The sequence below is a fragment of the Pogonomyrmex barbatus genome, unplaced genomic scaffold (genome assembly GCF_055798465.1).
Source record: "Pogonomyrmex barbatus isolate J1 unplaced genomic scaffold, ASM5579846v1 scaffold2, whole genome shotgun sequence".
In the NCBI taxonomy this organism is placed as follows: Eukaryota; Metazoa; Arthropoda; class Insecta; order Hymenoptera; family Formicidae; genus Pogonomyrmex; species Pogonomyrmex barbatus.
This window is the reverse complement of record NW_028297116.1, coordinates 23218858-23245957: the sequence shown is the minus strand read 5'-3', so window position 1 is coordinate 23245957 and position 27100 is coordinate 23218858. Positions and strand designations below refer to the sequence as shown.

The 27100-nt window shown below is 32.7% G+C and overlaps 1 protein-coding gene and 1 pseudogene across 1 annotated transcript; both read left to right on the top strand.

Annotated features, from left to right (window-relative positions):
- Positions 1 to 12153: 12153 nt before the first annotated feature.
- On the top strand, positions 12154 to 13936 carry LOC105423786 (uncharacterized). The gene is made up of 4 exons (XM_089076165.1): positions 12154 to 12790; positions 12976 to 13254; positions 13336 to 13832; positions 13922 to 13936. The coding sequence occupies exons 1-4, from the start codon at positions 12154 to 12156 to the stop codon at positions 13934 to 13936; spliced, it is 1428 nt and encodes a 475-aa protein (XP_088932291.1).
- Positions 12868 to 15005, top strand: LOC148936770 (uncharacterized; annotated as a pseudogene).
- Positions 15006 to 27100: the final 12095 nt, after the last annotated feature.

Here is a 27100-nt window from a genome sequence, read left to right as displayed (position 1 = left end):
GATGTGAAATATAAAATGTGTAAATATAAATGTAACGATATGTAATGTAATTTAAAAATATAAATATTATACTATAAAAATATGATGTATGTACGTGTGTGTATGTGTACGATGTGTTACATAATTAACAAAAAAAGAAAAGTAACTAAATTATTATGTATATAAATATTATGTGTTACAATAATTTTATGTATTATAATAATAAATATACAAAAATTTATAGAAAGATATTCAAACGTGAAAATAACAATAGTAAATATTTTATTAACGGGTAAAATAAAGATACACTTTCTAAATACAAAATATGATTATATTTTTTTACAATACAGTAAGAAATATAATTTTATTTAAATTTTTTATATAAATATTATATAAAATGAAAAAAATCATGTTATACTTATAAATACTAATTATACATTTAATGAAATGAAATATCAAAATATCAAGACATAAATATTACAAATATTACAAATATTTAGACATTTAAACGATAAATTTTGTTAGAAAGAGAAAAAATGAGAGAGCAGAAATGAGAAAGAAGATTAGATAACATTACTAGGCAACTTACTTATTTCGTGCATGCGCACTTTGTTTTGGCCAATATAAAATTGGAAGAGTTGCGCTACTGTATATACTGTGACTACAGTAAGATGGACGCGTAAGGTTGATGTGGCGTAGTGTAGGGCAAAACGCTGAAATTAGGCACGGGCGCCCGCGAGCGCCCGCGACTGCCCACCTGTGTGCACATCTCAGGAGCGTATCTAATATTTTTAGTACCTTGGGATAAAGTTTCGCATTTCCAAATGAAACTTAATTTATGGATTAATCAATTTCAATCTCGACAGTTGTTGCATTTTTCAAATTTATTATCTGTTGCCATGCACATTCAAGATAAGCAATAGAAATGAAGAATATATAAATTCACTTCAATTATTACATAATGAATTCGATTGTCGGTTTAGAGAAATGCATGTTTTAGAAGAAGATTTACTTATTTTTATGACACCTTTTACTGTTGATATTAATATTGTTCTCGTAGATATACAATTAGAATTAATAGATTTAAAATGTGACACTGCTCTTAAAAATCGTTTTTATACAATGACTGACATCGTACAATTTTATTCATATATCTCAAGAACGTTTTCCTCAACTACATGCTTGTGTTGCAAAAATAATGAGTATGTTTGGTTCTACATATTCATGTGAACAATTATTTTCTATTATGAAATTAAATAAATCGCGATTACGTGAATAGTTAACAGATTTATATTTTAATTTTGCAATAATTCGTTTAAGTTGTCAAAACGATAACACCTAATATATTGTATATAATATCGGAAAACTATGAATCAAATATTAATTAAATGTTATAAGAGTTGTTTATTTAATATTATTGTAAGAATTGTTTATTTAAAATATAGATAGATATTAATTTATGCTAATTCTGGGTCTGAATTTGTGTAACACAATATTTCTTTACTCCTTGAACAGCACGTTCAATCAACAGACGTTCCTGCTATCCCTTCCTCTCCTCATTTTATTGCGCCTAGCCGCCTAATACTGATCAAGCGCGCTTGACTGTTGCCCGCGGGCATTGGACGCTCGCGAGCGGTGCCCACTTGCCGATCCCTGGCGTAGTGGATTAGATGCTGCGTTGGAAATATGAAGACTGCGTGTTCGCATCTCGGTATTTTGTAATTTTTTTTTACATTACAAAGAAAAATATTTAGTGTATGCATCGACGAGATACTATTAAAGACCAATGATCTTACGAGAATTAGCGGGGCAGGAAAGATTCACTGTACGCTAATGCCCTCTTCAAAAAGTTGCGGTAAGAGTAAACAAAATGAGAAACATATCGATAAGATCTTATTAGACACAGTGAATACATTTCGCTTTTCTTATCCCAAAATGTTATTAGTATTAAGAAATTCGTACGGCATAGCAAATAATATAAAAATTAATAATGTAATAATAGTTTACAAGAAAATAAAAATAGATTTAAGTTAAAAAAAAATAACTATCTAAATTATATATTATATTTATAAATGTCAAAATTATATTAAATAAGAAAAAAACATAAATACTTAAAAATAATATAATTTAAGAACTCCGTATAATTAATAAATTAAAATAAAATTAACAAAAAGAAAAGTATAAGATGCTGGTCGAAATATTTTTTGTGATTAGAATTCTTACTAAAGCATTAGAATACATTCAGAAATATGCGAAAAGTGTATTGGATTATCAGATGTACCGACATTTAAACAGCATCTCATATTAATATTCATTTGGGCTATTTATTTATTTAAAAATCGTACATTTTTTTACATTATGCCTAGAACTCTTTAGAAAACGTTTTGACATGTTATAATGAATATGTTCAGGACTATACGAAAAGTATATTTGTTAAATCAGAACTTCGAGATTTCAACTGTTTCATATTTTTCCATCTAAGAATGTGACGCTCGGCCGATTTTTCTTTATCGCAAGCGTCGGAACTCGTTTAGGACAAAATGAGCCGCAGCGTGAATCTGGCGTCCACTTTATCCAAACCGATTTTTTCGCTTTAATGCAAAAACTATTTGTTTAACCTATCAGGAAGATAGAACTATTAAAAAGGAAGCCAGAACTCTCAATAATTTGTACGATTTTTTCCGCAAAATGAGACGCCACTTTACACACATTTTTTTTGTTCTCATTGTCGGTAAGACTAAAATATTTATTATAATAATATTAACTCTGAATCACTTAGTTATTAAAATATAATTAATTTATTTGTTAAAATTATTTATTTGTTAAAATTGTTTGAAAAAGTATTTGTTGATTTTGTTCTAAAAAGAAAAATAAAAAAACTATATTAAAAACTATAATTTTAATTAATATCTAAATATTATTAAAAGTACTAGAAATAATTTGTTTTAATATAAGAGATATCTTTTAAATTAACTAAATAATTAATTAAATAATATTAATTAAATAATAGTAATAATTATAATAATTAAACAAACTAAATAATAAATTAATTAAATTAACTAAATATCCAGGTAGCAAGATGTCGTCAATATAATATCTATTCTAAGTCATTAATATTGTTTTAAGATATAATACATTGTTATAAAAGAGTTGGCAGACACGTATGTAAGATTCACATATTTATTGTGGTAAGACGTTACATGACCTTACGGAAGTGATCTCGCTGGCGATTGACTCGCTCACGCATCTTATTATAGTTTTTACTTACTTACTCATAAGCAGTTACTTAGTCATAATCAGATGGCAAGCCGCCATCGCCACAACAAATATCATCAAATTCACATCATAAAAGACGTCAAAAAAGAACACATAATGACGTCTATAAGTGACAGACCGATGATGTGTACTTATGATGACAAAATAACGGTTACGTTCCGATATTGACTGCTAGTACTAAAAATCTATAATATACGTGACACCTTTTATGAAAAATAAATTTAAAAAAAATGAAAAAATGAAAAAAGTGAAAGTGTTAAAAACATCTTTTATCTTCTATCGCCGCATGTTTCTAAAACGGCCCACCTATCCTTACTTGGGACCCTGCTCGATGCTGTTTAACTTGCATATTGGATGAAACCTGCTACTGAAATGATATAAGTGAATATAGGATCTTGACATAAAATATGATAGATCTGGTTAATGTATGTTGTATAAATAGTTTCAATTTTAAAATCTCGATTGCATATGTAATTTTTGTAGATAATTTTAATTACATATAGAGCCGTGAATTTATATTATTTTTAATAAGAATCATTGTTTTTATAAAAATTGTAATTTGTAAATTGTTGTATATATTTTATTTATTTGTTTATGAATTTGTTAATAATTGTATATTAAATATGGGAAATATTTTTCTTATTTATATATTATAATTAATTAAGAAAAATAGTAAATAATGTTATTTCATTTATTCATTAAAAATGACTTAAAAATAATGAAGATATATTTATGATACGTTAATTTCGTGACAAATGTTATATTTATTTTACATCATTATTTGATATACTGACGAAAAATGACCTTAAATCGTCATCATAATGGCATCATCTTGCTACTTGGGTAATTACTTTAAATTAAATAATTAATTAAAAATAAACATTCAGCGGATTTTTATATTTACATATTTATACAAAATATATATTATAATAATTTTACAGAAATATGTAAAAGTTTTGAAAATAGGTTGATAATAATGTCGCACGTCGTCAATTCGGCAACTTAAGATCCAACATCATATTGCTAGTTTTACTATAAACTCGAGAGAAAAAACAGAACAGATCGTATATCCTTTTCTACCACTCGAAGCTAATGCCTGACTCGGCTAACCCGGCAAGCCATCGTATTTACGCAGCGTTACGCCGTGCAGAGTACACGAACATGGGTTCATGCTTCAATGTGTGTGTCAGCATACACTGAACCGTGAGCCTATATCCGTGTACGTTGCATAATGTCAGTTTCGATTACCTTCGGACAGTAGAAAAGAATAGGACTATTATCCTATTTTCTCACACTCGAAGCGAATTCTGAAGGAGTTACGCCTATAACCTCATGTTTAGAGCCTATAGGCAAGAAGAAACATGGGAATCCAACGATCCCAATCCTTTTGATTCTCTTCAACAAACTTTGACAAATACTATAAAATCTGATGTTGTCTTTTAACTTGACCATCAGACTGAGGATGAAGAGCGGTCGTCCTCGTTTTCCTAATTCCCAAAATTCTCATCAATTCTTGAAAGAGCTGTGATTCAAAATTCCTTCCCTGATCAGTATGAAGGTCCAACGGGACCCCATATTTAGAAACAACCTGATTAACAAAAATTTCTGCTACCGTAGTAGCTCTCATATTTTTCAAAGGAAAAGCCTCTACCCATTTAGTAAAACAATCTACAACAACTAGGAGATACTAGGAGATTATTGCCTGAAGAAGAAACGGGTAACGGGCCTAAAATATCCATTTGAATCCTCTCAAAAGGAGCTCCCGAATTAAAGATCTGCAAAGGAGATTTCCCCTTATCTGCAGCACACCTCTTCGCAATACAACTCTTACAGGTTCTGCACCATTCCTCAACATCCTTCTTATAGGTTGCCCAATAAAAACGCTTCCAGATCTTTTCCAGCGTTTTATTGATCCCGAAATGCCCTCCAGAAGGAGTATTATGAGCTTCTTTTAAAATCTGCTTCACTTTGCTTCGCGGGACCATCAACTGAAGAAAACTGTTTTTCAAATTAGGAGCCTCCCATCTCTTATGCAAAATCCCATTTTGGACTTCCAAGGCATGCCATTGATGCCAATAAATCTTGGCTGACAATCCTTTCGAAGAAACTTCCTCCCAAGAAGGTCGCAAATCATTTTCTTTGGCAAGTAAAAATATTGCCAGTTCCTGATCCTTTGAGCTCTTCGCCAATCCTCAGAAGAATCCTCACGCAAAATAATACGAGCAACTACTTTATCCTCAGAAAGCCCTTTTTGAACTTCCACTTTAGTACAGAATCTACATTTTTCTTCTGCACAATGGCGTCTCGAAAGACCATCGGCATTACTGTGTATAATCCCCTTTCGATGAGCAACATTAAAATCGTATTGTTGTAACCTTTCCGTCCAGCGAGCCAATTGTCCCTCCAAATCTTTGAAGGACATCAACCATCTCAAAGACGCATGATCAGTTCGAATAGAGAAACTCTTTCCGTACAAATAATGATGAAAGTGTTTCACCGATTCTACCAAAGCTAATAACTCTCTTCTTGTTGTGCAATAATTCCGCTCAGGCTTGTTCAAAACCCGACTATAATAAGCAATAACCCTCTCATAGCCGTCCTGAACTTGTGAAAGTACCGCCTCTATTCCAAAATCTGAAGCATCCGTATCCAAAATCATCTTTCCTTCCCCCTTCGGAAAGGAAAGAAGAGGTGCAGACGTTAATACCTGCTTTAACCTCAAAAATGCTTCTTGACATTGCTCGGTCCATTCAAATTTAGTCAAATTCTCAGTTAACTTAAACAGAGGCTTCGCAATTGAAGAAAATCCCTTAACAAACTTCCGATAATAAGAGCAAAATCCAAGAAAACTTCGGATCTGTTTCTTATTCTGAAGAACTAGCCACTCAGTGACCGCTTCAGTCTTTTCTAGATCCGTAGCGATCCCGACAGAAGAAACAACATGACCCAAATATTTTACTTGTCTCCTAAATAAATCACATTTCTTTGGGTTAACACTAAGTTTCGCAGCACGAAATCTCAGAAGAACCTCTCTTAAATTCTCTTTCATTTTCTCAAAAGTTTTGCCAAATACTATCACATCATCTAAATAAATCAGGCAAATTTTCGAAAGTAAACCCCGAAGCACCCGTTCAAAGGTAGCCGGGGCATTACACAGACCAAAAGGCATTGCAACAAATTGCCAAAGTCCATTCTCCACAAAAAAAGCAGTCTTTTCCCTATCTTCGGGACGAATTTTCAGTTGTCAATAACCACTCTTCAAATCCAGAGTAGAAAACCAGGCATTTCCCGATAACTGATCAAGAAGATCATCAACCCTTGGTAGTGGATAAGAATCTTTTTTCGTAACCGCATTCAATTTCCGAAAATCAACGCAAAATCTAAGAGATCCATCTTTCTTCTTTACCAAAACTGCTGGAGAAACCCAAGGGCTTGAAGATTCTTCAATTACCCCTTGTTCTTTCATGTCTTCCATAATTTTTTCAACTTCTAGACGCATATGTATTGGAATTCTCCTAGGAACCTGTTTGATAGGACGAGAATCCATCAATTCAATTTTATGTTGAAGAACTTCACACTTTCCTGCAACGGCTTGCTCCGAAAACACGTCACGAAATTCTCGCAACAATGTAACGAAAACTATTCTCTGATCTACCTCCAACTCTCGAGAATTATTATTAAAGAATTCTTCCAACTCCACGGGCACAGCTTCATCCTCTTGCTTAATCCGACGACAAAAACCTTCCCTTTGATCTCCACGGAGAAAAGATTCTATTACAGTTTGCATCCCTACTCATGAAAAGAAATCCGCGCCCAAAATACAATCCTCACCAATATCAGCAACGAAAATCGGTAACTCTAAATTAAATCTTCCTAACTTTATCTTAGCGAACATTTTAAAACTGATCGGGACCCTTTCCCCCATAGGATACCTCAAATTTTCTTCCTTTGCTGAAAAATGCTTCCCTTTTCTTCCTACAAATTTACTGCTCACCAAGGTCACGTCGGAACCCGTATCCAATTTAAAAAAACAGTCTCTCCCATTAAGAGAGCCTTGGAAAACAAAATTCCCTGATTTTTCATACCCTCTCTCGAAACGCCTACAAACACCCGGGGCATTTCTTCCATTTGTCGAGCCCGCTCCTGAAAGTTCGACAAAACCTATTTTCCCTGTTGTGAAACAGAAAGTGATGGATTCGGAACGGAAGAGCCCTTGTTTTCCGCACTGCCAACATTCCTTTTTTCCTTCAATTCTAAAATTCTTCTTTTTCTTAAAATTTAAACCCCTCGTTCCACGAGATTCTACTTTGAACCGTTTAAATCAAGATTGCTCTTATAATTCGAGCAATCTTTAACCTCTTTAAAATCAAAATTTCTCCGCTCTTTTAAACAATTCTCCCTAATAATTTTAATAGCCAAAGCTCTTTCTACCGCGGCCCTCAAAGATGTTAACCCTTCTAGCTGCAATGTCTGTTTAACATTCACATCAGACAATGCAACTACAAATTAAAAACAAGCAATTTTGTCACAAACTCCGAGAGAACATTCAGGATAAGCTAATCGAGATAAACGCTCGATATCCGAGCCTAATGCAGCTAAATCTTCTCCGAATCTCTGTTTTCGATTCGTAAATTGATAATAATAATTTTGCGAGGATAAATTTTCTCCAAAACGTAGCTCTAAACGCGCGACCAAATTTTCAAATTGAGAGTTCTCTAAATCCGTGGCCCCTTCCAAAATCGCACGCGCTTTTCCTCGGAGACATGACGCTAATACGACAGTCTTCTCCGCGTTTCCCAAATTATTCGCCCGCGCAATTAAATTAAACTGCGTAAGATATTCGCGCAATGGACTACCATCATAAGTATCGGGTTTAAGTTTCAAGTCGGAACTAAAATTTGAAAAAGGAAATGACTGGCCTGATATCGGACGTTGCGAAATCTCTTCCTGCGGACCGGGCATTGAAGATGTTTCCGTCTCTCGACGAGCGCGCTCCTCCCTCAGAGAGCGAAGCTCCTCCAGCGTCAAGCGAAGAATCTCCTCCAAGTTCGGAGATGCCTCCGACCCTTCCGCTCGAGTACAGGCCCTTTTTCTTGCAGAGATCTCACTCTCCGACCTTTCGCCTCTTCCTGTCCAGTCCCCGTCTCTTCCGTTTGTCGCTCCGCCATTATCTCACACACACACACACACACACACACACACACACACACACACACACACACACACACACACACACACACACACACACACACACACACGGATCGAAAAATTCGATCCCGGACGAGCCCTCAAAATTGTCGCGTTCGCGGCGTTACTTCCCGAGATTGCGATACTCGGCGGAACGCTTTCGGAAAGGAAGAACACTGTTTAAAGAAAAGCTCTCTCTTTATTAAACCAACGGTACAACGGTACAGAAACGCGTCCGGCCACCGCGGAATCTGGCCGTGAAATCTGTAAAACAGTCGGAGAATGACGCGTTGCCAAGGGCCGATCCTCTATTCAAACTCTTATCGATTGATATTGATTAATTTCAGCAGCGCCGAACGGAACATCACCGCAACAATATATATTTCGTTATTTTCTTAAAAATTCGAAATAAATTAAAAGTTTACTATGTTTTAGTTAATAATAATTGACAATGTCGACGAGATTGTTGCATAACATATAAAATAATCAATTTGATGTATTACGTTTTTTTTTATTTAGTATAAGCGAAAATATACATTGGACTTTGAGTACTTGAATGAGAAGCTCTTAAATTGTTAAAAATTATCATTATTTTACAAAAATTAAACTATCCTGAGAAAAAAATAGCAGGATTTTTATTTAAAAATATATAAAAACTTAAATCTATTGGTACATTGATTTCGTTAAGGATGTATTATTTTTCTAATTCTTATATTCACAACAAAAACATTATGAAAAACTTATAGATTTATCTAATCGCATTTCAAAATAATACAAAAAGAAATTTAGCAAGATTTACAACCTGAATTAAAAATTACCTAAATAGATAAGTAGAAGCGTGCTCTAATCGAAATGTAATTAAAAAATATCGAAAATCTCAATTCTTTTTATATAAATATTTAAGATTTTTTATGTAAACTTTTATGCAGAAATTAGTTGTTCTGTAGAGAAAAACTTTATTTAATTTGTATCACCACTCTTTTGTTTGTACTCTTAACCCGGAAATAGTCACCTCATTTTTTTTGCGTAAATTATCACCTGGGGTGTTTCTTACACCCCAATTAAAAGTCATTGTTATTCATTACCTATTGTAATTATTGATTGTTTTATAACTTATTAATATCTAAGGATATTATGGATATAATCAACATGATTTGTCGGCACCGACAAGTTTATAACATACCAATAAAAATAAAAAATATTAACAAAAGCAAATTCCTAACGGATAAGAAACGCGTCGGATCGTTCGAGGGTGACATTTCCCAAATTGGTGGGGAAACTAAGGGAAACGCCAATCAAGAAGAAACGATTAGCGACTGTTAGCGGCCACACCAATGAATGATTGAGGGTGTGGAATGGCGGGAAAATTTTCACTAACTAATTCCATCATTCGCTAGGAAATCTGGAAATATAAAAACATCATAATTCACAGAACACCGCTCCCCTCCTTCCTCTATACTCATAATTTTTCTAAACTATCATTCGACAAGCCAACGCGGAAATTCATCACGCCCTCAGATATTCCCACCCCTTCGGAACCCTTTAAAAACCGCGACTTGGAGCGGATCGCTCTCTTCTCGCTTCTCATCGCTCCACGCCTTCACAGACGGGACCATCCGAGCTTGTCGCAAAAATCTTTTTCTCAGTTAGAATCTGTGCGCGATTCTTTCATTTTCGTGTGTTTCGATCCACGATCCATCCTAGGCACCACACCTCTCGTCCATCACCAGCGCCCGCCACAACAAAAGTAAGTCCATTTTTGTCACTCCTTCCCGTGGTAGATTGGCTGTTTGGTTCGCGATCTCGACATAATTGTTTCCTTAAAACACTCCAAATTGGCATTCCAAATTGGCAAGCCGCCGATTAACTCGGTGAAGCTGCCTTCCCCGATTTCTCCGCATTCCGACTTGGCAAGCCGCCGATTTTCTTTCTACTCTCACCTCACACTCCCTCTCATCTAACTCTTATATTTATATAGTGAACCAAACGAAAGCCATCCCGAACAAGCCAACGAAACGGGCATTGCCGACACCGTCAGAAGAAGCTAAATAAACGGATTCGTCGCGAAACTGGACACGCCGAGGAACTCGCGGAACAGTTAATAGACATAGAACCGAGATTCGCTAACATCTCTTTACAACAATACGCCACCGCCCTCCGCCTCCGCGGCAGATTTCGAGAAGCAATGTACTCCAGAGAACTTCGACGTGGAGAAGTTCTACGATCTCGTCCGTCAATTTCCCCGCTCTCCCACCCATCCACCTCCTGGAACCTTTTTCATTAAAAGAAAATTTAAACCCGACAGCCAGTTTTGGGATCCAGGTTCGATTCCTGGCTGAGGTGGTATTTTTTCGCAAAATAATTACGAGTTTTCACGACTGGTTCGTGGTCGGGCCCCGCCGTGACGCACACCCTCCCTTTCTTATTTGATGAAAATCTCAAGACACCAAGTTAACGATACCATCCCTATGTACATTTCCCGTGACCCTCTTCCCTACCTTGTTCCAGTAAAGGCTTTCCGCAGCGCTCACCCTAATCCCCCGCCACACCTGCAACCTGATCCCATCGATATGCTCACGATCATCAAATTTTGCCCCAATTGGAACAATTGAGTATATAAATACCAGATTTTTTTTGTTTTGTTATTTATTATTAAAAATTTTATGTATAAAATTTTTTTGTAACCGGTACTTCTACACTCAAATGTACACAGTAAAATTTGCGAATTAACATATTGTATTTCCTTTCTTTTTATTATTATTAAATCAGTTAACTCGAATTCCGTCTCGATTTATTTACCTAAAAACTTGATCCCGAAACGTTCACGGCTCCCTGACGATCGTACGAGGTCCATCCCTGGTAAAAGAGATTCGGTTCTCTGACCAAAAAACGGACCAACGATAGCGCTGGCGCAGGTAAGGGTTACAACGTCATCGCTGACTCGATTCCTGTCCCCTTAACGCGCGTTCGACTCGCGGATCGACGACATTGTCTGTAAGAGCAGAAGAGCTTCCGTGCGTTCACCCGAGTTCTCCTCCTCCTGACGGAAGGTATTACCTTTCCTTCAGAACCTCAGACGTAACAGAAGCATTATTTTAATTAAATGACTAATATGATAAGACATCCAAAAGTCATTGTGGTTTTATAATTTTGTCACGGAGCAAAATGTAAATTAAAATGTGGCGTATGTATGGTAAATAAAATTATTGCCTTATACTCTGTTTTTGAGAAATACCGGATCTTTAATAATATAACAACTTAATAAAATAATAAAAAGTTGAATTTGAATTTTAATAATTTGTTACTAGTTATGTATAGTTTTAATTAAATTAAACTTTTTCAAAGTGTTATTTTATTAATTGTTGAATTAAAAAACTATTGCAAATTGATTTTCGGAGATACAAAACAGAAGAAACACACGACTACATTCTGTGATATATTTAACATTTTCTTTCGTATTCTCCGTTCAACTTTACTCTCTCTCTCTCTCTCTCTCTCTCTCTCTCTCTCTCTCTCTCTCTCTCTTTGAAGATAAATGATGATCATGAAGCTATCAGCCGAGAATGTCCGACTTTTAAGAGGGCGTTACAGGAAGAGAAGAGGAGAGCAGGCTGGGAAGAGAAGTAGCAACTACAGAAGAAAGAAGAAATTATACTGTATACAAATGCGCAGAGTTTGATAGCGCATAAGGATGAGATTCAACATCAGATTATGAAGAAAATAAATCCTGCGTTCTTAGCATTATCGGAGACCAGATTGACCGAGGATATTGAAGACAGTGAAGTGAACGTTTCTGGTTATAATATGACTAGATGTAATGCTGAGAATAGAAATACAGGAGGCGTTGTTCTATATGTAAGGAATGATATTATTTACGAGACGGTGTTAGTACAAAAATTAGAATCGAATTGTTGGTGTGTCGCGGTAGAAGTGAAAGATAAATTATATAAAGGAGTGATAATGGTAATATATCACTCACCAAGCGCATCGCACGGGGATTTCATGAGATTTTTCGAGGATATAGTAGAGGAGTTAGTAATAAAGGGTGAATGCATGGTAATAGGAGATTTTAATATAGATCTTATGATGGACTCGTTTTATGCGAAGAAATTGCAAACGGCAATGTTAAGCTTGGGTATGAAACAGTATGTTAACGAACCGACGAGAATCACGAAAGATAGTCAAACAATTATAGATCTAATCTTCGCTAATAGTAATAAAAGAGTGCAAGTAATTCATGAACCCAAAATTACGGACCACGCGTGGCTGGAAGTTGAGTTGAGTGAGAATAAAATTGAAAGTAAATATAGAGAATTTAGCGCTAGGAATTACAAAGAGTTTGATGAAGGTGAATTTGTTATGTTAGTAAAAAATAAATTACAGGAAAGCCAGGGATGGCAGTGTATATGTATGGGTGTGAGTGAGAGAGAGCAGAAAAATTTGTCAATAGTATAGTAAATGCGTTAGATGTAATGGCACCGAAGAGGAAAATTAGAATTCCGAAAGTATGGGAAGGGAAAAAATGGTTCTCAGATGTAATAAGAGAGGCTGCGGATAAAAGGGATGAGGCATTTAGGCAAGCAGTGTACGCCGATACAGAACAAAGCTGGTTGCAATTTAAAGTTAATAGGAATGCAGTAGTAAAACTAATCAGGACGAAAAAGAAAGAATATTATGAAAATATGATAGATTTTAATAAGGAAAATCCTGCGACTATGTGGAAAACTTTAAAAGAAATTATTAGAGGCGAGCCAGTATGTGCAAAAGAAATAAAAGATATAGATTTTGAAATATTAGATAACATAGATTATAGTACAATAGGGTGCAATATAGCGGATAAATTTAACTTATATTATATACAGAGTATTAATAGTATAATAAAATCTATAATAGAGGATCAGTCTACAGGCGCAGGTAAAAGAATTATCTATGCTATAGAAAATATGGAAACTATGGAAAATTTTGAGGGAATCACGGTAGAGCATCTAGAGGAAATTATTAAAGGATTGCCAAATAAGAAAGGCGCGGAAGAGGGAATAACTAGTAATATATTAAAAGCAACGTTTTGCGTAATAAAAGAGGAATTTGTTGATATAATAAATAACTCCCTGAGAGATGGTTGCTGTCCAGAAAGTTGGAAAACGTCTACAATAATACCGATTCCAAAAGTAGATAAAGCCAAGAAGGCGAGTGAATTTAGGCCTATTAATGTGTTACCTATATTGGAGAAAGTGTTAGAATTGGTAGTAAAAGAGCAAATTGAAAGGTATTTGGAAAATAATAGTATTATAACTGAACATCAATCGGGCTTTAGAAAACACTATTCATGTGAAACAGCGATTCAGACTATTGTTGACGAATGGAAACTGATAGTCAGTGAAAGGAGAATGGTAAGGGTAATTTTCATGGATCTGAAGCGAGCGTTTGAAACGATAGATAGGGAAAGATTATTAGGGAAATTATATCAATATGGAATCAGAGGAAAAGTCCTTGAATGGTTAAACTCATATCTAAAGAATAGAACACAGCAGGTGCGATTTAATAATAAATGGTCAAAATTAATGGCAACGGAATATGGAGTTCCACAGGGATCTGTATTGGGACCTTTGTTATTTATACTTTATATAAACGATATAATCAAAGTCTGTCCAGAAGAATGTAAGATAAAATGTTTGCGGATGATACTTTAATATATGTAGAGGGAGAAAGTAGCGCAGAATTAGAAAGAAAAATGAATACGGTGTTTGTTATAGTAGAAAAGTGGATGAATATAAATAAATTAAAAATGAATGCAGGGAAAACGAAATACATGATAGTTAGAAGTATAAGAAAAGAGCTAAGAGGTAATATTACGTTGAAATGCTTGGATGGAACTGAGATAGAGCGTGTGGAAACGATAAAGTATCTAGGTATAATTATTGACGATAGACTTCGATTCAACGACCACTGTGATTATATGCTAAAGAAAATAGGGAAAAAAACGAGTTTTCTCAATAGAATAGGTAGTTTCATATCGGCTTACACCAGATGCACGGTATATAAGACAATCATAGCTCCTCATTTTGTATTGTGAGTATTGTGCGACGTTGTTGATTGACATGGGTGAAACGCAGTTAAGCAAATTACAAAAAGCGCAAAACCGAGCTATGAGAGTCATACTGCAGTGTAATAAATATACCAAGGTGGAACATATGCTGCAAACGCTGCAGTTTATGTCCATAAGACAGAGGCTATATTATAATGTGTGTACGTTTATCTTTAAGGTTGTGAATAACATGCTACCGGAACAATTAAAAGATCAATTAGAGCTAGTGGGGAGTAAAAATGATAGACAAACGCGACAAACCGGAGATATTATAATAAGATTTCGTAGAACAAGGAGTGCACAAAAAAGTATGTTCCATGAAGGAGTAAAAATGTACAACGCGTTGCCAGCCACAATGAAAAGATGTGAAAAACTAGAAATGTTTAAGCGAATGTTAAAAGAGCATATATTAAGTATAATTTAAGTGTGTATCATGTATTTGCAAAATAGCTGAGAAAGCTAAATAAAGTCTAATCAATATCTCTCTCTCTCTCTCTCTCTCTCTCTCTCTCTCTCTCTCTCTCTCTCTCTCTCTCTCTCTCTCTCTCTCTCTCTCTCTCTCAGATTCTTTATCTATGCATTCTTCTATCTCTGTCTTTCCTAGCTTCCTTTCCTACCCTTATTATGTGCAAAATTTCTCTTATTTCATTTTTTTCTTCCCCACATAGTGAATCAAACAGAAGTACCGCCTTCTAAAATTCGAAAATCTGACCCCGTCGTCATTATAGTGGAGCCCGGCGGGCATTCAGAATCGGAAATAAAAAAACGAAATGAAACAATCAACCGAACCGTTACCGTCAATCTCTTCTACTACCCTTCTTGAATCTCCGTTTCCTTTTCTTTCTAATTAACTTCTCCTGAATCACCTCTCGACTCATTTTCCCAGTTTTTCTCCGAGTTTTCTACCGATCCCACTGGAAATCTGTATTATGTATGTGATCCTGAACCTATCGACTTCGAAGCCCTATCTTCCGGTCTTTTATTCTCCAATGACGGAAAACCCTTGTTTCCAAATATTGAAATATTATAGATTTTCCGGAATTATTTGATCTCTCAATCCCTCCTCCAGAACAAATTCAAGAATACTCTCCTCCTTAATTTTCCATTATATACACACATACATATTAATTAAATAATGTCAATTTTTCATAATGTATTACCGGATAGGATCATCGCTTAATACACTCTTACACTCACACTCTCTCTATTAGAAATCCTATTTGATGGCTGCCGAACGATTGTAACACTCGTGATAACATACATGCACACTATTCGCTTACATCATTTCTCTTGCTTCTCAAAAACATGTGCAACATTAATCATATTAAACGTTTAATTTCTCTTTATTTCTCTAAAAATCCCTCGTCTCTCATTCCTCCCATCCCACTGATCGCACGAGATTTATCCCTGGTAATAAAAATTAAGTTTCTTGACCAGAAAATGACCGACCAGCGCACGTCTATGGAATAGCGTCATAGCGTTCTCGCATCGCTGACTTAGCCGAGACTTATCAGTGCGCTCGGACTTGAGGGATCACGTTTCCACGCTTGGCCTTCGAGAGAGCAGCTGTTCGCGTTCTTCCCATTCGTATCCTCAATTCGCAAATTTTAATTTCTTAATTCTTAATTTTTTAATTTTTACTCCGGGCTGGACGTAACAGAACTCGTTAAAATTGGAGGCTCGTCCGGGATGAAAAGTGCGATCTTTGGAAGTGGGAATGACCACGAGATCTAATTCAAATAAGGATGAGATAGATAATCTCTCCTTTTCTACAAACTCGCCTTAGAAAACAAAGCAAACAAAATCAGAACTTAGACGCGAACGGACTCTCATTTGCATTCGACTCGAGACGGATCGTTGCCGTCGCTCATTTTGTAAGGACTTGCTAATCTCGCCGCGAAGCACGGTGCCACGTGCCGTCAGTAAATACTGTACAGATTCAAGTCGCTTGTGCGGGTTCTGCAATAAATAGAGTGATAATTGCACTAGTTAATCCTGATTTATTACGATATCCATCCTACACCAATTCATACAGATTGGGCGCAACATCGCAAGCAGTTACAGTCTTCCGGGCATTAAATAAACGGAACGAGCGCGGATAAGATACAGTCTTTCAATTTATCAGAAGTGGGACTTTACAAGTTATCTCAGCGACACGCACATCTTACAACTTAACAAAACAAATACACAAGATACACTATACACTTCTACTTCAATAAGAACTTCAGATTTTAATCCTAAGCCCGTCACCTTTTCTTTAGACGAAACAATAATTTCGGGAGATAAATTTGTGATTATTCTCTGGTTGTCCGGGGATTCCATTGCTTCTGACGATATTACATTACAGGTAAATATATTTGATAATAATAAAATCGAGATAACAAACGGTAATCAAGGAGATAAAATTGAAGATCTAAAAATGGCTCATCCTAATCCTTTCGCTACTCTAAAATACGCGGTTGAAGCCGTACCTTATTTTGACGTATAAATATCTTAGTAAATTATTTTATCGAAGGTTGTAAAAAAGCTAAATCTATGTCGGATGAAGCCAAACCGCAATTTACAAAAATATCAGAATCAGAATAGTCAGTGAAGCGCGTCGTATTATTCAAGATCAAAATTTTAATAGCGTATCTCAATTAACAAAATATTTAAAATAAATTTATGGATCAACTAAAAATGTTTATCGACTTCAGGGAGAACTACGTTACATTTATCAAAAAAATGATGAGGTTATTATAACGTATGCTAATAGAGTAAAATTATTAAGAAAACAAATATTAGAAACATTCCACAAATATTAGAAACACTTACAAACATTCAGGAAACACTTTTTTAGATCAAAAATCACATTAAAAAAATCATTAGAAAGAGATATGTGCAAATGCTTCCTTAGAGGCCTGAAACTCGAAATTGAGCAAAGAATAACTCGGAATTTAAACATGCAGAAGACTGTATCTGACGCGCTAAGGATAGAAAGAGAACTTCGAACGATAATAGACAAGGAAGCGGCCTCCGGCCAGGCCATGCTAAATAAAGAGAGCAAGACGCACGTGAAGCGTGTCATGATATGTCGAAAGGAAGGTCATTCAGCTTTTAATTACAGAAAATAAATTTGATTTCTCAACAACTACGCAGTTTGGAAACTGAAATTCTAATATGTCAAATGTGCAAGAAATGCGGACATAGCGCCGATAAATGCAGACTTCGCAATCCTCAATCACGTCAACTAGTAAATATAATACGCGAAAATATTATCGTTTGCCAGTTATGTTCCAAAACCGGCTATAATGCGAAAACAGACAAATAATAATGTAAAATCTCAATTTAATAAACAAATCGTTACTTGTCAATGGTATGATAAATCAAGTCAAACCGCGAATAATTGTTGGAAAAAACAAAACGAACAATGGTTTATGGATAATAAAAATGAAATCACGTGTCAAATTTGCAATAATTTTGGTCATCTTGCTAAGGACTGTCGTTCAAAATTTAATCAATCGATGTCCGAGTCAAAAAACACCTTGTCGTTATTGTAAGGAAGAAGGGCATCTTCTCGAAGATTATCAAATAAGAATCGCGAGTAACAATCGTAGAAAATTAAATAATCTGAAAAACTTCCAATGATCCCTCGAAGACAGGTGTGCAAAAGAGAGTCGAAAGGGTTTTACATCCAACCAAACCTCAAGAAATCAAGTAGACAGGAATGTCAGTGAGATACGCTCAGTAACCGTAAACCTTGATAAGCATAGTCATGTGTCTACCGTTCAAGTTAATATTCACGACTCTAATTTATATTCGAACCGGTATCTAACTCTAATGTTAGATACCAGTTCGAATATAATTAAGAAAAATTTTATATCAGAAAATGAATCAATTAATTATAAAAATATTTTAAAACTAAATGGAATAAATAATTATCCCGTGTATACCCTCGGAGAAATTACTTTAACAGTTTTTAATAAATCGATAAATTTCTATGTAGTATCAGAAGATTTTCCGATTTCACAATCCGGTATACTAGGCAACGATTTCTTTAAACAAACGTCGTCGAAAATTGATTACGTGCAAGGATATATAAATGTATCAGAAATTATCATGCCATTTCTCTCGCCTGAATCTATAGCGGCACGACCAAAATCAGAATTATTATTTTTCGTAAGAGTGGGTAACCCAAATATCAAAATAGGATATATTCCAAAATGAAAATTAGGAGTTCACCTACGGAATTCACCTAGGAGACACAGTTGTGGAGAATGTCTCAGGAAAAGCGTATCTAAACATCATAAGCACTCTGGATGAAGATATGGAAATTAGAGTGCCAACTGTAAATTTCAAACCATTGAACCATGAAATCGAAAGAGAAATAAATAATAAATAATCGCTAAATAATCAAGAAAAATCAACTGAATTACAAGTAAACTTACGTTCCGAAAATCTTGAAATTGGAAATCTGGAAATTATTATTCGATAATACCTTCCACATTTAAGAAATAGCAAATTTTATTTGTTACTTCTTGGAAAAAATGAAAACAATTATGAAACAAAAAATTGTCACCAATTATCTACAAAAATAAAAAAGCTTAAAAAATTTTTTAAAATATTAGGTGAAAATCGCAAAAAGATTGATTAAAAAAGATAGCAGCAAAACAATGGCTATGTATTCTATAATTAATTAATTTTTTGTAATAAAAATATTCTGTAATAATAATATTTAAAAATATTTTTATTTTAAAAAAGATAAAAAATAACGTCAAGTTCACGCGCCCATTTTCTTATTTATGTAAAAGAAAGAATTTTAAACAAAAATTCTAACTACAAAAGTCTTTTTAATAATAAATTTTATATTGGTACAAAAGATGTGATATGAAGAACTTCTAATTTAATAAAATAAAAAGAGCTTTACATTGAAAAACATTTTATTTTGTAGTTCATTTTTATTTGAAAATCGTTTCATTATTTCTACAAAAAAACATGATCAAAAATTGGCACAAACTTTTAATTATATGAAGTAGAAAAGAAACTTTGCAAAAGTGAAAAAAGATGTTATCAATCCAAAATTAATGTCAATTTGTAGTTGCCAAAAAAATTTTATTGAATTATTATACTTGTATTTATATAAAAATAAAATATAAAAGAAAATCTGATGTGTAAGAAAAAAAAAGTTTTTGTACATCATTTATTTTCTTACACATCAGATTTTCTTTTATATTTTATTTTTATATAAACACAAGTATAATAATTCAATAAAATTTTTTTGGCAACTACAAATTGACATTAATTTTGGATTGATAACATCTTTTTTCACCTTTGCAAAATTTCTTTTCTATTTCATATAATTAAAAGTTTGTGCAAATTTTTGATATCATGTTTTTTTAGAAATAATAAAACGATTTTTCAAATAAAAATGAACTATAAAATAAAATGTATTTCAATGCTCTTTTTATTTTATTAAATTAGAAGTTGGCGCCAGTTCTTCATATTTTCATATCTTTTATACCAATATAAAATTTATTAAAAACACTTTTGTAGTTAGAATTTTTGTATAAAATTCTTTCTTTTACATAAATAAGAAAACGGGCGCGTGAACTTGGCATTATTTTTTACCTTTTTTAAAAAGTAATTTTATTAGGATATCACTCATTTTTTTAGTAACAATTAGTATTTATTATTTAGCATATTTGAAACATTTTTTTACTTTATATATAGAAAACTAGAAAATTATTAGAAAAAACAATCAGTATTCAGTCATTATTTTTTAATAATTCTTTTTAAAAAAAATATATACACATTTTTTGCTCCTCTAGGCCATTTTTCTTATTAATTTGCATCATCAATGTCTATCTATTCATTAGATATTTCATCTCTATAGATACTTGTATAATGATCATCTTTAATAGATGATCCATGATGAAAAATGGCATTCATTATCTTATAAAATTGTCCCCCTACTGATATTGTAGTTGTTGTAGTTGTTGTACTGCACGCAAATTAAATTGATCTATTTTTATTAATTTACCATTTTGTTCTGAAAATAATTGTAAATAAATGATAAGTATTTCTCGTGTTAATGTTAATTCTTTTTTAAATGTTGTATCTTTCCCTGTACAATTTTTACATAGGTCATGAGAGTGATACCACCTCGAAAAAGTAATATTTAATAAATCATTAAGATCATAATTGTCTTTCTTTAAATTAGCAATGGGAATTGAAATAAGAATATTATCATTAGTAATAACAATTGTATTATTACAAGTTTTGCACCATATAATGGAATGTATTTGAACGCTTAACTAGATAATTTTATATAATCATATTTTTCACAGATAGCTGAAAAATTCAGATGCATCTTGTTTTATACAGTTAGAAAAATTATCTGCTAAATTTTGTCGTACTGTAAATGTATTCAAATTAAATATTCCGTTTTTATATCGATTCATTAATATACCTAAAACATTTAATTTATCACACTCAAAAATTTGTTTTCTAATAACATTTAAATGCAAAAGACATTGTAAAACTGCATTTGCATAAGATAAAACTTTATCCCTTGGAATCCATGTATTACCCAAATAATATTTTTTTGAACCGTTTCATGTGATTCTTGAACAGAAGAAATAATTTTTGGTAATGTCCATAAAGTACCTTTTATTTTAGTATATTTTTGTTTGTTTAGTATATTTTTGAAATAGTAATCAATTTCGCTTCTGATTTATACGTTTGTTTTAATCGATTATATTCAATAATTGCATCTTCATTAGCTTTTATAGATGAGGGATCGTAATTAATAATTAAATACAAACCTTCTCTAGATGTTACTCGTGACAAAGCAACATAAACTTGTCCTGCATTAAATACAGAATTACCAATGTCCATAATAGCATTTTGTAAACTTAATCCTTGGCTTTTATGAATAGTGATTCCATAACTTAATGATAATGGAAATTGTTTTCTGATAACATAAGCTCTATCCATCATTTGAAATTTAACATTGACTCTTTCAATCAAGTATTTTGGTAATACCTGTAGGTAAATAAAAGTTTGATCTTTTCTACATATTCAGTATTTATATCTTAAACAATTGATATTATTTTCGCGATTGTACCATTTACCAGTCCCAAACTATTATAACATCAATATTACGTCTTATCATTACTTTGCTCCAATCTTAATAATAATTTGTTTCGAAAGTCCAGTTGTTCTAATATCATCTTCATCATTTTTCGATAATTACTTTCAATACTTTCTTTTTTATGTATGGAATACAATTTATCGTGTCTTCAGCAATTAATAATATTTCTTTTGAATTAATACGATTCAACATTGCAGTATTTAAAATATTACACATATGACAAGTAGGAAATAAACACACAGTGTCAACTAATAAATTGATAATTAAAAAATTACATATTTCATCTAATCTTGAATTAAAAGAAGTATTCGTAAAGAATATTTTTCTATTTTGAAAAATCTTGTGAATTTGTCAATAAACCAATACGAATACGCGATAACAATTCACGATAAGTCATATCTCCTTGCTATCGTATATTAATGTCAATTCATCATATTCAAATAATATAGTCCACAAATTAATGGTTCCTAAAGTGCTAAAAATATATTTATCAATTTTTTCTTTCAATAAATGAACAAAAACAAAATCTTCATGTACAGGAGATAATTGAAGAAGACTTCCAAATAAAAGAATATGTTTTCTACCAAACCAGCCATCATTACATTCAGTAGTGTCATATATTTTGGATAATCGAAGATGTATATACATTAAAATTAAATTAGATATCATTGATATTTCATTTATTATAAAAAGTATAACATCATTTAAATCCGCTTGTAGAACTTTCAATACATGATCAGATAACTGTTTATATTTAGGAGTATGATCATGTTCAACAAGTAATTGGAACAATTTGTGAATTGTCAAACCGTTTATATTAAATGCTGCAATATCTGTAGGTGCTGCTACAGCAGTTTCTTTATTAAGATTTTGTTTTATCCAACATTTAATAGTCTTAATTAGAAAACTTTTTCCAGTACCACCTTCATCGCTAACATATAATCGTAATACTGATTTATTTAATTTAATAGTGCTAATAACTCTATCAAATACTCTCTTTTGATGTGTTTAATTTTATTATCATTTCAGAAACATCCTCTTCTTTAATTTTAGCTCTAAGATCTTTAAAGTCCTGGCTTCACCTGCCTCTATGTTTTGCACATCTATTGCATTCTCTGGATCATCTTGAGATGCATCTTGTTATTTTTGCAGTTTATTATCTGCAGTATATTTCTGAACTAACTGTTTTGTAATTTCAAATGCCGTTACATATAACATAACATATAATATAACATATAACATATTATTTATGTTGTTTTATGTTATATGTTATTAATTTCATGTTATTTATGTTATTTATATTTAATTTATGTTATTTATGTTTAATTAATTTATGTTTAATGTAATAATTGTTAATAAATATTAATAATTTGTTGTAAAAATTTAATACATTTGTTGTCAATAATCTAATAATATAATAAAAATCTAATAATTTAATTTGTTGTAAAAATCTAATGTAATTTGTTGTAAAAATCTAATTCTATTTCTATTTCTATTTCTTATTCTATTTCTTCAATGTATTATATATTATTACAATATTACTTATTATTATATGTGACACACGTTATATCTTCTTTTTTATTAATCAATACGTATAACTTCATATGACATCTGTCAAAGACATATCAAATAAAAAAAATGAGCGTTGCAAGAACTGTCATACAGAAACGTTCATTAGCGCCTCTTGCGACAGAAAAAGGAGAGTCATGACAACCAGGACGTTTCTTAAATTTACTAATTTGAACTTTGCGTCGCGATATCTCAGTTTGTAGAACACGGAGAAAAAAAATAAAAACACTTTTCTTATATAATTTGATACTCAGCTATCGATTAAGCGTAATTAAAACTTAATCAATGCAGTCATTGCTGAGATATGAAATGTAGACCGAGTTCATCCCAGAATCTCGCGTAAATAGAGCCACGGGCGTCTCGCCGCCGCTCTACGCGAACTTCGCTGCGCGTGAACTTGTCAAAACACCACCTGTGTTTCTTGATATTATTTTATATTACTTTATATTAAAACGTTATAAAATAAATTTTATGAGAGAATTAAAAATGTACACGCAAAATTGTTTCGTTATTTATTATACTTCTTCTGTTGAAATGTAGTGCTGCACTCGTGCAGTTTTAGTGCAATAATAGGTTTATTTTTTTCCTCTGCACTGGCTGCACTAATTCAAGAAGTGTACACTGTTCTTTTAAGCCTGTTCTACAATGCGTCGTGTGTCGGTGTGTCGTGGACCGTAAGAATGGACCAATCATAATCAAGTATTCTCTCCACATTCGTTTGTGATTGGTCAATTTTTGTGGCTTGCAATTTGCGACATCAACATGCGACGTATTGTAGAACAAACCTTAAGGCCGTGCACATAAAAAAACTTAAGCAGTAAGATTTAAGCAGTAAGCGAATTAGCCAATCACAGTCGAGAACGTAAGGTAGTAATATAAGCAGTAACAAATCTATGGATTTGCTACTATGATGAAACGTTATGACGTTGATTTCCTTACTGCTTAAGTCTTACTACTTAAGTTTTTTTATGTGTCACGGCTCTTAGAATGAAAATGATATCAGATACCGCTGTTTTTTTCTACAGTGCAGCAATACTTAGTGCAATAGTTTACTGCACTGCTTAACTCAGTTTATTTTTTATTGCCGCATTAGAGCTGGGCATCGATTATATATTTTTCAGTGACATAGTTCACTTTTAGATTTTCATCGGTGGCTATCTCACGGTTTCACCGTTTGTCATTTTCACTGCGATCACGCAGAGAAAGAAATTATTAGTGACATAACTAAAAGTAGTGAAGATCTATTTACATCAAAATATTCCAAAAAAAACTACACTAAAGGCAACTTCACGACTGTAAATATAATATAATAATATTTAGCAAAATAAAGAGGTATGAACTTAGGAATAGATATTCCTATATGTGCAAAAAAGATAAATACATCAACAGCAATAAGGAAAACAATTACTAATAATTGTAAGTTGCAACAATTTATTAATTTATTTGAAATATGTAAACTTTCATTTAAAAAATCTTTTAGTGTCTATATTTCAAACAGGACTATAAGAGATAAGCCAGCTTTGAGAGCTAAGCTCGCTTGAAGACGTCCAAAATGATGAGCTGCAATTCATCGAAGAGTATGAGTCATTAAATCAGTCTGTATCTAATGAAGGAGCACATCAAATTTTGCAGGAAAAAAACGTTCTTTAATCATCAGAAACTATAACTACAAATCACAAGGTAATGAAGTTGATAAAGAGAATATATATAAATGGCGGAAATAGTAACTATTTTAAATGTGATATTAGATAAATTTTCTAAAAATGTTGAAAAAAATAGTTGACTAAATGACGTTTATTTATGGCAAGTTTAATAAATAATAAAAAATGTAATTACAATATTTTGCCCTGGGCATCAATCACGTAAATTTTCCCCTAGAACAAATCAATGAGAAGTAACGAATCTCATGTGGATTTCATCATTTTGTAATCACATAATTTTAATTCCGATGAAAGCGTGAGATATTTAGTGTGTGAAACTTTTCCATCAGCTGACATAGTTAAACGGTGAAAATCTAGTATTTCTTAACCTATACGGCATATTAAATGATCAGTTTTTTGGGTTTTAAATCTGGCAATAAAAGATTTTAATTTTAATTTTTAATGACTATGTATTCCGTTGTAGATATATATTCAAATTTTTTACGAAGATAAATTGCTAGTACATATAACACATTATTGTCAAGATGTAAACTGAGAAAATGTAACACTTAAAAAATAAAGTGAATCAGAAAGGAAAATATTGTAATTACATTTTTTATTATTTATTAAACTTGCCATAAATAAACGTCATTTAGGCAACTATACATTTTCAGAAAACTTATCTAACGTGGACGCCACGTGGAGAGCGCGAGCACGCCTTGGTGATGTAGCCTTCAAATAATCTGGCAGCACTTCTTATCACTTCATTTCATTTTTCGATGAGCGAGTCCTTGAGATTAGAACTGTCCTTTTACAATTTTATTAACGAGAAACTCAAGAGGTTGAAGACCTAGTTAAAGATCTAGTTGCGATGCGCATAATGACCGAATAGAGAATGCTGGAGTGAGAGCGCAATAGAGAAGATAGAGACACTATAATCAGAGACGGGAGAGTCCCGTTTGACCACGTCCTGATTGACCACAACCACTCACAGGGGCCGGTGCCTAGAATTTTTCTACTGTTCAAGCGCTGTGAGTGGCTAGTGGTCAATTGGGACGTGGTCAAACGGGTGCCACCCTCAGAGACTGGCCACGAAAAAGCAACTTTTGATTGGTCCGCCATCTTTTGGTTATTCTCACTTATTTTCAAATACATTAACTACATTAATCTTAAATTGTAATATTATAATTTAAAAACATAAGCGTTTTAAAGGTAATAAAATGTGTATATTTATAAAATTTTATTTCACATAATTATATTACCAATTTATTAATACATATCCTTAATTTTAACGATTTAAAATCTTTTTTTTCGCTATTTATCTTTTTCAACACAAGAGCAAAAATTAATTAATATTTAATATAATACTATTATACTACTGTTACACTATAATATTTTTAATTTTTTGATACAAAAATTTGATACACAAAATGATCTTCTGTGAAATCAATACAATGATAGTTATTCACAAAGTTAACGCAGCGAGAGAACCCATCGCGGAAAAGCATCAACAATAAACTTCAAGGAAATTTCGAGAATCAAGTATCGATGTCATGCTTTTTTTTTAAAAAGGATTATTATACATATTTATTATTATTATAAACAAACTTTATTACAATATAAAATAAAATTTAAGTAAAAAAATGAACATCCACTCATTTTTTATATGTTAATTATCACAATTATTATTTTTTATATATTAATTATCAATTAACTAATTTATGATTATATTTTGCAATTTTAATATCTCTATTATTTAATGATATATTATCACGCTTTCCACGTGTTTAATACATATACACGATACACTTAAATCAATGCACATGCAAAATAAAAATATCGCTATTAGTTAGAGGTGGTGTATATTTCTTTCTTTCTCGTAGGATTAGCCAAAACATAGCGGATCAGAGTCTCTGATTGGCGGATCAGAATTGTGGCCAGTCTCTGATGTAGTATCTCTAGTGTTTGGATAGTGATGGTCTCCACGACAGAAATTGCAACCATAGATGAGAACTGGACGACGACGAGGGAGCGTCTCAGATGCGCACATTTTCAATCGGACATACCACTCATATCAACCGATACCTAGGAATTTTCTAGTGAGCTATCTATCAAAAATTTTTTTATTTAATCGACTAATCAGCAATGTGTCCGATTGGACCGACGACGATAATGACGTTTCTTAAAGTAAAAATTTCCAAATCAGACTTTGCGTAGCAATATCCGCTTGGG